General features: G+C 38.2%; 1 protein-coding gene across 2 annotated transcripts in view; it reads right to left on the reverse strand.

Moving 5' to 3' along the window:
- Nucleotides 1-12,514, reverse strand: part of MAGT1 (magnesium transporter 1) — a 64,715-nt gene that overhangs the window by 25,308 nt on the left and 26,893 nt on the right. For both annotated transcript variants that reach the window (XM_038587764.1, XM_038587763.1), the window contains exon 4: nt 460-600. In XM_038587764.1, the coding sequence (XP_038443692.1) occupies nt 460-600 (141 nt within the window). The remainder of the gene's footprint in view (nt 1-459; nt 601-12,514) is intronic.

Consider the following 12,514-nt stretch of genomic DNA (forward strand, 5'->3'; position numbering starts at 1 on the left):
TGTGTGTCTCTCATGAATAAACAAGTGAAATCTTTTAAAAATAAATAAATAGATAAATACTTCAAAAAAATTAGTATGGTTATACTTTCAGGGAAAATTTTAGTTTTTTCTTTTCATCCTAATCAAAATAGTCTATAATGTATCCTAAAATGGGATGGGATAAATATAATATTTTGTTTATAACATAAAATATTTTAGATTAATAAGTATTTGCCAAGTACCCCTAGATAGTCTATGGACTTATTAATAAATAAGGTCAAAGGAGTGGTTTCCATATTAAATTCAATAAGGTAATAGAAGATGTTTTATAATCAGGATGATTCTGTTAAATGCTATTTATGAAGGGTCTGCCAAACTATTACCACCTCAGTGATATGGGGACGAGACCAATTAGGACCTCCTAGTAAGAATGGAAGTGGATAATGGAAAAGTAACTTTCTACAAAGTAGGGAAACTTACGTTGACATCAGTTCTGTCAGCAATCCACCGAGCAATCTGTTCAGCTGAAAAACCACGCACCTGCAACTCATATGTATCACCTCGCTTGGGTTTCCCTTTGGCAGGGAAGTTGATGAAAGTTGGAGCTGAATTCATGTTTAGCTGGAAAAAGAAAGAAGTCCATGAAAATATAAGTTATCAAGAAAATAATCTCAACAGTAAATATTAACTTGAATTTTAGGCATTTTAGAAAGGTGAGGAAGCTCAGGGTTAGGCAGGTTAAGTGATTTGCCTAAGGAAAGCGGTTAAGTGGCAAACTTAAGATTCAAACCCAAGGCTGCCACTGACCTTAATTTATACATTTTATTGACCAAATATTTATTCCTAGCTAAGAAACCTACACTTTACTCCCTTAGAATGGATAATCTCCCATATAAAAAACATTGTAATCTGTTCAGAAATTATGCAAAAAGAATACATTTGCAAGAACTATAATTGCCTTTTGTAGCTGAAGTAAGCTCCAAATAGGGTACATTCTGTTTTGAGTAAACAACATAATTCTCTAAAATTGCAGTGAAAATCAATAAAAATGGTAGTCATATGCAGGAACAGTTAATTCTAAAAGAATAATAAGTGTTTACTGGTTAAGTATCACATTTTTCAATTCTCTACAATGAGACCATAGTATGCTTAAAGAAGACAACGCTGGAATTACTAAGGTAAAGAAACCATAACTGGGGTGCCTGGATCGCTCAGCAGTTGAGCATCTGCCTTTGGTTCAGGGCATGATCCTGGAGTTCTGTGATTGAGTCCAGCATCGGGCTCCTTGCTAGGAGCCTACTTCTCCCTCTGCCTGTGTCTCTGCCTTTCTCTCTCTTTCTGTGTCTCTTATGAATAAATAAATAAAATCTTAAAGAAAAGAAACCATAACTAATTTATCTGCATTATATCTTTCCTGACATAACTGTAACACTTGCAGAAAATAGAAAGCCTAACTCTGGGAAAAGATGCTGACCAACAGATGCAAATATTCAAGTCCCTTCAACAGGTAACCCTGTAAAGGAGATTAGCTTGTATAAGACAATTATAATTTAAAGACATCAAACAATAAAACATTCCAACTCCCTTGCTTTGATTTTATACTCATAATAGAACCTTCTAACAGTAATTGTTTAGACTTTCCCATAAGGAAGTAGGGTATGGTGATTAATGGATATGATTATTTAGGTCTCCTTGGCAGTATAATATGGCAAATTAATGAATTAATAAATGAGTCCTTTAGTTACCAATGTCCACGGATTTTTAGTTTTTAGTTTGGTGAGTGTACACAAGATCTCCAGAACTAGATAAATTATGGCTACATTGTTAAAAATTCAATTTTTGAATATGAAAAGCTAAGAATCAGATGGTGGACAGTGTTTACTCCACCAAACTGCTGCCCAAATTTTAAGATGAAATCTTTTAAAAAAAATTTTATGTATATATGTATGTAATCTCTACACCCAATGTAGGGGCTCTCGAACTCATGATCCTGAGATCAAAAGTCACATGTTCTTCCAACTGAGCCAGCCAGGTGCCCCTAAACCAAAATCTTCAATATTTAACTATACCACTTTTAGATTTAAAAAAAATGTATAAAAATCTAGGTAATATATGAACCCATATCCCTTGTGAAATTTTAAAAATTACAGGGTTATAAGGACCAACTGAAGTCAATTCTAGCAGCCACTATTATTATTTCTAGATCTTTTTAAATTTATTCATTTAAATGTGTGTACATCAACAGAAAACACAATATTGCCTTCTGTCGGCTTTTTTTTTAAAGATTTTATTTATTTATTCATGAGAGACAGAGAGAGAGAGGCAGAGACACAGGCAGAGGGAGAAGCAGGCTCCCTGCAGGAAGCCCAATGTGGGACTTGATCTGGGACTCCAGGATCATGCCCTGAGCCGAAGGCAGATGCTCAACTGCTAAGCCACCCAGGTGTCCCGACCTTCTGTCTGCTTTAACACAGATGGTCTCATATTAACTATATTATTTTACAATTTGCTTTTTATATGAAGCCTTGTTTGAGGGATAGATCCATGATAAGGTATGTATAGCAATTAACTCTTTTTAAAAAAATTTTAAATGCTTCTCCCTCTCCCTCTGTGTTTGTGCGCTCTCTTTCTCTCTCTCTCCCTCATAAATAAACAAATAAATATTAAGAAAGGAGAGAGAATAAACTGATGGTTGATGGAAGGAGGTAGGGTGGATGGGTTAGATAGGTGATGAGTATAAGGAGGGCATTTGTTATATGAGAAACATTAGGTGTTGCACATAATGATGAATCAATGAATTCTACTCCTGAAACTAATATTTCACTGTATGTTAACTAGAATTTAAATAAAAATTTGAAAAGAAGAAAGTCTTCTTTACCTATTAAAAAAAAAAGATGCTCTACATGATGTGTAATCAGATACCATTATACAACTATTAAAATGGTCAAAACGCAGAACACTGACACCACATACCGCTGAGTACCTGGAGCAACTGAGAATCTCATTCATTGCTTTTGGAAATGAGAAATGATCCAGGCACTCTGGAATACTGTTTGGCAGTTTCTTACAAAACGAAACATACTCTTACCATATGATCCAGCAATCATACTCCTTGATATTTACCCAAAGGAGTTAGAAACTTATGTCTGCACAAAAACAACACATGGATGTTTATGAGGAGCTTTATTCATAATTGCTAAAATTTGGAGGCAATCAGGATGTCTTTCAATACATGAAATGTATAAAGAAACTCTGATACATCCAGACGATAGAATATGATTCAGCAAAACAAAAAAATGAGCTATCAAGTCATGAAAAGACATGGTAATCCTTTAAATACTATTTTTAAGTGAAGGAAATCAACCTGAAAAGTCTATATACTGCATGATTCTAACATATGACATTCTAGAAAAGGTAAAACATGGAAATGGTAAAAACATCAGTGGTTACAAAGGGTTGGGGAGAGGGATGAATTGACAGGGTATGGAGGATTTTTAGGGCAGTGAATATACTCTTTATAATACCATGCTGATGGACGTGTATCATATATTTGTCTAAACTAAAGAATATACAACAAGAGTGAATACTGATGTAAACCATGTACTTTGAGTTATTATGATGTGTCTATGCAGGTTCACCAACTGTAACAAACGTACTACTTTGGTGGTGAATGTTGATAATGGGAGACACTATGTGTGGGGGCAGGGGGCATGAGGGAAATCATATCTGCCCCTAAATTCTTCTGTGAAAAATGTTGGAGAGGATGCGGAGAAAAGGGAACCCTCTTACACTGTTGGTAGGAATGTGAACTGGTGCAGCCACTCTGGAAAACTGTATGGAGGTTCCTCAAAGAGTTAAAAATAGATCTGCCCTACGACCCAGCAATTGCACTGTTGGGGATTTACCCCAAAGATTCAGATGCAATGAAACGCCGGGACACCTGCACCCCGATGTTTATAGCAGCAATGTCCACAATAGCCAAACTGTGGAAGGAGCCTCGGTGTCCATCGAAAGATGAATGGATAAAGAAGATGTGGTTTATGTATACAATGGAATATTACTCAGCCATTAGAAACGACAAATACCCACCATTTGCTTCGATGTGGATGGAACTGGAGGGTATTATGCTGAGTGAAGTAAGTCAATAGGAGAAGGACAAACATTATATGTTCTCATTCATTTGGGGAATATAAATGATAGTGAAAGGGAATATAAGGGAAGGGAGAAGAAATGTGTGGGCAATATCAGAAAGGGAGACAGAACATAAAGACTCCTAACTCTGGGAAACCAACTAGGGGTGGTGGGAGGGGAGGAGGGTGGGGGGTGGGGGTGAATGGGTGACGGGCACTGAGGGGGACACTTGACGGGATGAGCACTGGGTGTTATTCTGTATGTTGGTAAATTGAACACCAATAAAAAATTAATTTATTAAAAAAAAATTCTTGGGATCCCTGGGTGGCGCAGCGGTTTAGCACCTGCCTTTGGCCCAGGGCGCAATCCTGGAGACCCGGGATCGAATCCCACGTCGGGCTCCCGGTGCGTGGAGCCTGCTTCTCCCTCTGCCTGTGTCTCTGCCTCTCTTTCTCTCTGTGTGACTATCATAAATAAATTTAAAAAAAAATTAAAAAAAAATCTTCTGTGAACCTTAAGCTGCTCTAAAATAAAACCCCCTTAATTTTAAAAATACAGGTGCAAGAAGTCACGATTGATGGAGCCAATGGGTATGGAATCCAGAATACAGGAAAAGGGTTAAGCTATGCACAAGAAGATTTTCCACTAAGTCAGGAAACAAGAGGGCAGACAGACCTAGTTACACTTAGAAGCACAATGTGGCATAATGGTGGGATTCACAATGCGATTTAAAAAGTTACTTGAGGGCGCCTGAGTGGCTCAGTCAGTCAGGTGTCTGCCTTCGGCTTGGGTCACGGTCCCAGGGTCCTGGGATTGAGCCCCACACTGGGCTCCCTGCTCATGGAGCCTGTTAGCTCTCTCCCTCTACCTGTTGGTCTCCCTGTTTGTGCACTCTCTCTCTCTCTCTCTCTCTCTCTCAAATAAATAAATAAAATCTTTTTTAAAAAGTTATTTGATAAATTGTAGAGTTAAAACTGGTTAAAATGGTAACATTTGTATTATACATAGTTTAATACAATAAAAAAATACAAAACCTACTTGGTTACTACCCATTTTCTATATTCTAAGAGGTTAGCATTGACCATGACATTGCAAAGCTAGCTCAAGTTTAGCTTTTATTTCACTAATTACTCTAGATCTCATATATGACAAGTCTTATTTAAAACTTCTCATAGCCAGGGGGAGTTAAGATGGCAGAGGAGTAGGGGACTCTAATTTTCTCTGGTCCCTGGAATTCAGCAAAGTAGTTATCAGATCATTCTGAACACCTGCAAAATCAACCAGAGCTCTAAGAAAAGAATTGCTGTAATTCTACAAATAGAAAAGCAATAACTTTTTGTAAGGTAGGAGGTGCAGAAACGTAAATTCAGGGCAATATATCAGAAGATAAACTGCAGAGTGGAGGGACCTTCCTTAAGTCAGCTACCAGAAAGTGTTATGAGTAGTGGAAGGCAGAATCAGAACTTTCAGAAGTCTGCTCTGGTGGGGAATGTCCCTGCCTTAAAGGGGTTCAAGTGGCAAAGCAGGGCAGAAACCACGTGGCACAGCATGGCCTCAGCATCTCTAGGGTCACAAAAAGAACGGAGATGCCTAAGTGTGGTAGAATTCTCATGTGTCTGAGCAGGGAAGCTGGCTGCAAACAGCGATCTTATGAGCCAGCTTTCTGCTCAGTGTTGGAATAAAACTCAAACCAGTGCATGATCAGGCAAACTCTCTGGGCAAGGGCCCAGAAAAAGGCAAATAAAGGCAAAGACACCCCTCTTTCACCTGGGGTGGAAGAAGGGGGGAAACAGTAGAGGTCCAGGTCACAGGAGTCTGTCTATAAAGTTTGAAGACTCAAAACAGGGTCAGGTGCCTGAGATAAAAACAACTGGTCATAGACTGGGTGAAGAGGGAATTCACATAGAAACCAGGGAGACAAGAGTGATTGACTGCTTTTCTGTGAGGGCTCACTGGAGTGGGAAGAATGAACTTTCAGAAATTGGGGTGCTACTATTTTCATCCCCCCATTGGTGCTGAAAGCTTAAGGGAGCAAAACAGTGCTACGGAGTGCTATCTGGGAAGGGCTGACACTGAGCCTGGCCCCTTGGCAAGGAAGGGGCAATTCTACCCAACAGGGACACCTAAGAATCAGAGCAACAGGTCCCTCCCCCAGAAGATCACCAGGAGCAACCAGCTACCACCAAATTTACCAAAGAGAAGTGAAAAACTTCAGCTGTGGAGCAAATAGCTTTCACGGGTGGTTCTTCTTATTTTTATTCTTTGGTCTTTCAATTATATTATTTTTTCAGCTATTTTCTTATTTAATTCTTTTTTAAATCTTTAATTTTGTTTATATTTACTTATTTATTATTTTTTGGTTTCCTTCCATTATATTTTATTTTTTTGTGTATGTATATGTAAGTTTTTCTTCTTTTCCTATTTTGGGATCTAGTTTAACAAACAAACCAAAATACAGCCAGGATTTAGTTCATTGTTTTGTTCAATTTTGCTTCTTGTTTCATTTTTTCTGATTTTGTTTTTGTTTACTTCTGATTTGTTTGTATTTTTCTGGTACTGTTTTTGCTCTTGTCTTTTTTTAAAAGATTTTATCTATTTATTCATGAGAGACACACAGAGAGAGGCAGAGACACAGGCAGAGGGAGAAGCTGGCCCCCAGGGAGACCAACATGGGACTCGATCCCAGGTCTCCAGGATCACACCATGGGCTGAAAGCGGCACTAAACCACTGAGCCACCAGGGCTGCCCTGCTCTTTTTGTCTTGTCTCTCTCTTTCATCTAATCTTTTCTGGACATAAAGATGAGATGGAGAAACTAACCTCAAAAGAAAGAACAGGAGGCAGTACTCACTCCCAGGAATTTAATCAATATGGATATAAGATGTCGGAACCAGAATTCAGAACAATTAAAAAGATACTAGTTGGGCTTGAAGAAAGCACAGAAGACACTAGGGAATCCTTTACTGGAGAAGTAAAAGAACTAAAAACTAATCAGGCCAAAATTAAAAATGCTTTTACTAAGATGGAGTAAAAAATGGAGGTTCTGCTAGGATAAAAGGCAGAAGACAGAATCTGTGATATAGAAACAAAATTATAGCAAATAAAGAAGCAGAGAAATAGAAAGAAAAAACAATGTGATGTCTGGATGGCTCAACGAGTGAGCATCTGGTGTTGGCTCAGGGTGTGATCCCGCGGTCACGGGATTGAGTCCCACATCAGGCTCCCTGCATGGAGCCTGCTTCTCCCTCTGCCTCTGTCTCTGCCATTCTCTCTGTTTCTCATTTCTCTCGTCTTTTTTTAAAAGATTTTATCTTTTAAAAAAAGATAAAATTTTATGAGAAATTCTCTCATTTCTCTCTCTCTGTGTGATTATCATAAATAAAAATTTAAAAAAAATTAAATAAAAAAATAAACAAAATATTTTTAAAAAACAATGCTGTCTAAAAGAGACTCATTTTATTTATTTTTAATTTTTAATTTTTATTTATTTATGATAGTCACACACACACAGAGAGAGAGAGAGAGAGAGGCAGAGACATAGGCAGAGGGAGAAGCAGGCTCCATGCACCGGGAGCCCAACGTGGGATTCGATCCCGCGTCTCCAGGATCGCGCCCTGGGCCAAAGGCAGGCGCTAAACCGCTGCGCCACCCAGGGATCCCAAGAAACTCATTTTAGATGCAAAGACACCTCCAGTTTGAAAGTGAGGGGGGTGGAGAACCATTTACATACTAATGGATATCAAAAGAAAGCTTATATCAAACAAACTAAATTTTAAACTTAAGAATGTAATAAGAGATGAAGAAGGACACTATATCAAAATTAAAACATCTATCCAAAAATAAGATCTAACAATTGTAAATATTTATCCTCCTAACTTGGGAGCAGCCAATTACACAAACCAATTAATAACAAAATTTAAGAAACACATTGATAATAATACAATAAGAGTAAAGGACTTTATCACCCCACTTACAGCAATGGACAGATCACCTATGCAGAAGATCAACAAGGAAACAAGGGCTTGGGATCCCTGGGTGGTGCAGCGGTTTGGCGCCTGCCTTTGGCCCAGGGCGGGATCCTGGAGACCTGGGATCGAATCCCATGTCGGGCTCCCAGTGCATGGAGCCTGCTTCTCCCTCTGCCTATGTCTCTGCCCCTCTCTCTCTCTCTCTTTGTGACTATCATAAATAAATAAAAAATTAAAAAAAAGAAAAAAAAAGAAACAAGGGCTTTGAATGACACATTGAACGAGATGGACTTCATAGGTATCTTCAGAGCATTTCATCCTGAGGCAATACACATTCTTCGCAAGTGCACATGGAACATTCTCCAGAAGAGATAATTTGGAAGGAACACAAATACATGGAGGATTAAGAGCATCCTACTAGGGGATCCCTGGGTGGCACAGCGGTTTGGCACCTGCCTTCAGCCTGAGGCGTGATCCTGGAGTCCCAGGATCGAGTCCCACATTGGGCTCCCTGCATGGAGCCTGCTTCTGTCTCTGCCTCTCTCTCTCTCTATCTCTGTGTCTCTCATGAATAAATAAATAAAATCTTTTTTAAAAAATTAAAAAGAGCATCTTACTAAAGAATGAACAGGTCACCCAGGAAATTAAGGAAGAATTTAAAAAATAGATGGAAACAAATGAAAATGAAAACAACAGTACAGAATCTTTAGGATACAGCAAAGGTGTTCCTAAGGGGGAAGTATATAGCAAGTACACACCTTTCTCAATAATCAAGAAAAGTCTCACATATACAACTTAATCTTACACCTAAAGGAGCTAGAAAAAGAATAGCAAATAAATCCTAAAACCAGCAAGAGAAGAGAAATTATAAAGATTAGAGCAATGAAACAGAAATTGAAAGAAAAGTAGAAGAGATCAATGAAACTAGGACTGGTTCTTTGAGGAATGAGAACAATAAAACCCGAACCAGGCTTATCAAAAAGAAAAAAGAAAGGACTCAAAAAATGAATAAAAAAAATTTTTTTAAAGTAAAGAAGAATTAATTACTATTCTTCTGAAGCTGTTTCAAAAAATAGAAATGAAAACTTCCAAACTTATTCAATGAGGGCAGTATTACCTTAATCTCAAAACCAAGGACCCTACTGAAAATGAGAATTACAGACCAATATCCTGGATGAACATGGATGCAAAATTTCTGACCAAGATTCTAACTAAAAGGATCCAACAGTACACTAAAAGGATTATTCATCACAACCAAGTGGGATTTATTCCTAGCCTACAAGGGTGGTATAACATCTGCAAATAAATCAATATGATCCAACACATTAAAAAAAGTTCAAGAACCATATGATCCTCTCAACAGATGCAGAAAAAGCATTTGACAAAATTCAGCATCCTTTCATTATAAAAACTCTCCACAGTGTAGGAATAGAGGGACATACCTTAATATCATAAAATCCATGCACAAAAAACCCTCAGTAAATATCATCCTCAACAGGAAAAACTGAGAGCTTTGCTCCTAAGGTCAAGAACACAACAAGGATGTTCACTCTCATCACTGTTGTTCAACATAGTACTGGAAGGCCTAGTCTCAGCAATCAGACAAAAAAAAGAAAGAAAAGACATCCAAATCGGCAAAGTAGTAACAAACTTTCACTCTTCACACATTACATGATACTCTGTTGAAAACCCTAAAGATTCCACCTGAAAATTGCTAAAACTCATACAATAATTCAGTAAAGTGTTAGGATATAACATCAATGAACAGAAGTCAGTTGCATTTCCATTCACTAACAATGAGTCAGAAGAAAGAGAAATCAAAGAATTGATCCCATTTAGAATTGTACCCAAAACTTTAAGATATCTAGAAACAAACCTAACCAAAAAGCTAAAGTGTTTGAACTCTGAAAAGTATAGAACTCTCATGAAAGAAATTGAGGAAGACACAAGTGATGGAAAACATTCCATCCTCAAGGATTGGAAGAATAAATAGTTAAAATGTCTATGCTACCCCAAGCAATTTACACATTCAGTGCAATCCTCATCAAAATACCATCAACATTTTTCACAGAGCTGGATCAAATAATCCTAAAATTTGTATGGAACCAGAAAAGACACCAAATAGCCAACAGAGTGTTGAACAAGAAAACTAAAGCTGATAGCATCACAATTCTGGACTTTAAACTGTATGACAAAAAAATAAAAATAAAAAAATAAACTGTATGACAAATCTTTAATCATCAGGAAAGTATGGTACTGGCACAAAAACAGACACCTAGATCACAGCAACAGAATAGAGCACCCAAAAACGGATCCTCAACTCTATGGTCAACTAATTTTCAACAAAGCAGGAAAGAACATCCAATGGAAAAAACACACTCTCTTCAACAAATGGTACTGGGAAAATTGGATAATTCCAATTTTAGGAGGAGGAGGAGGAAAATTCCTCCAGCTGCAGAGGAATAAAACTGTATCATTTTCTTATACCATATACCAAAATAAACTAAAAAATGGATGAAAGACCTAAATGTAAGACAGGAATCCAACACAATCCTAGCAGTGAACACAGGCAACAACCTTTTTTTGTTTTTTAGGATTTATTTATTTATTCATAGAGAGTGAGAGAGAGGCAGAGACACAGGCAGAGGAAAAAGCAGGCTCCATGCAGGAAGCCCGATGTGGGACTCGATCCCGGGTCTCCAGGATCACACCCCGGGGTGCAGGCGGCGCTAAACCGCTGCGCCACCAAGGCTGCTCGGCAACAACCTTTTTGACTTTGGCTGCAGCAACTTCTTGCTAGACACATTTTCAAAGGCAAGAGAAACAAAAGTAAAAATGAACTATTAGGACTTCGTTAAGATAAAAAGCTTTTGCACAGCAAAGGAAATAGTCAAGAAAACTAAGACACCCTACAGAACGGGAGAAGATACATGCAAATGTTGTATCAGATAAATGGCTAGTATTCAAGATCTCCAAAGAACTTTTCAAACTCAACACCCAAAGAACAAAGAAATGGTCAGAAGACATGAACAAACATTTCTCTAAAGAAGACATACAAATGGCCACCAGACACATGAAAAAAATGTTCAACACTATTCAGCGTTAGGAAAATACAATTCAAAACCACAATGAGATACCACCTTGCACCAGTGAGAATGACTAAATTTAACAACTCAGGAAACAACAGATGTTGGTGAGAATGCAGAGAAAGAGGAACCGTCTTACACTGTTCGTAGGAATGCACAACTGCTACAGCCACTCTGGGAAACAGTATGGAGGTTCCTCAAAAAACTTAAAAATAGGGATCCCTGGGTGGCGCAGCGGTTTGGCGCCTGCCTTTGGCCCAGGGCGCGATCTTGGAGGCCCGGGATCGAATCCCACATCAGGCTACCGGTGCATGGAGCCTGCTTCTCCCTCTGCCTGTGTCTCTGCCTCTCTCTCTCTCTCTCTGTGTGACTATCATAAATAAATAAAATTTAAAAAAAAAAAAAACTTAAAAATAGAGTAACTGTATGACCAAGTTATTGCACTACTAGGCATTTTTTCAAAGGATACAAACATAGTGGTCAAAGGAGCACATGCACCCTAATATTTATAGCAGCAATGTCCACAGTTGCCAAACTATGGAAAGAGCCCAGATGTCCATCTACAGATGAATAGATAAAAAAGGTGGTATATATACAATAGAATATTACACAGTCATCAAGAAGAATAAAATCTTAGCATTTGCAGTGACATGGATGGAACTATAGAATATTACACCATGCAAAATAAGTTTGAGAAAGACAAATATCATATGATTTCACCCATATATGGAATTTAAGAAACAAAACTTGTACATAGGGGAATGGATAGAAAAAGAAAATAAGAAGAAATCAGAGAGGGATACAAACCATAAGAGACTCTTAACTGCAGGGAACAAACTGAGGGTTGCTGGAGGGGAGGCAGATTGGGGGAATGGGGTAACTGGGTGATGGGTATTAAGGAGGGCATTTGATGTAATGAGCAATTACTGATCAATCGCTAAACTCTACCTCTGAAACTAATAAAATTGCAAACAAAGAAAACTTCTTGTGGTCAGAGGAAAATGGTAGAATAGTAAGATCCCAAACTCACTTTGTCCCATGTAAGGAATTACATGTATTGGAAACTAACTCTGAAAATAATCTGAAGACTAGAGAACAGATCTTCCATAGCAGATCATAGATAGAAGACCAAAAGGATAGGAGGAATGGAGATGCAATTGGAAACCAAACCCCCAGTGTAACTAACCACAAAGAGAAGGGACATCACAAGAACAGGGGAGCAAGGCAATCAATCAGATCCCACAAGGCACATCCCTGGCCCTGGGGGCCCACGCTGGGAAGATAAGTCCCCATAATATCTTGCTTTGAAAATCAGTGGGGTTTAATTCTAGGAGAGTAAGAGGAAAAAGGA

This window comes from Canis lupus, chromosome X, assembly GCF_011100685.1.
Source record: "Canis lupus familiaris isolate Mischka breed German Shepherd chromosome X, alternate assembly UU_Cfam_GSD_1.0, whole genome shotgun sequence".
NCBI classification, from domain to species: domain Eukaryota; kingdom Metazoa; phylum Chordata; class Mammalia; order Carnivora; family Canidae; genus Canis; species Canis lupus.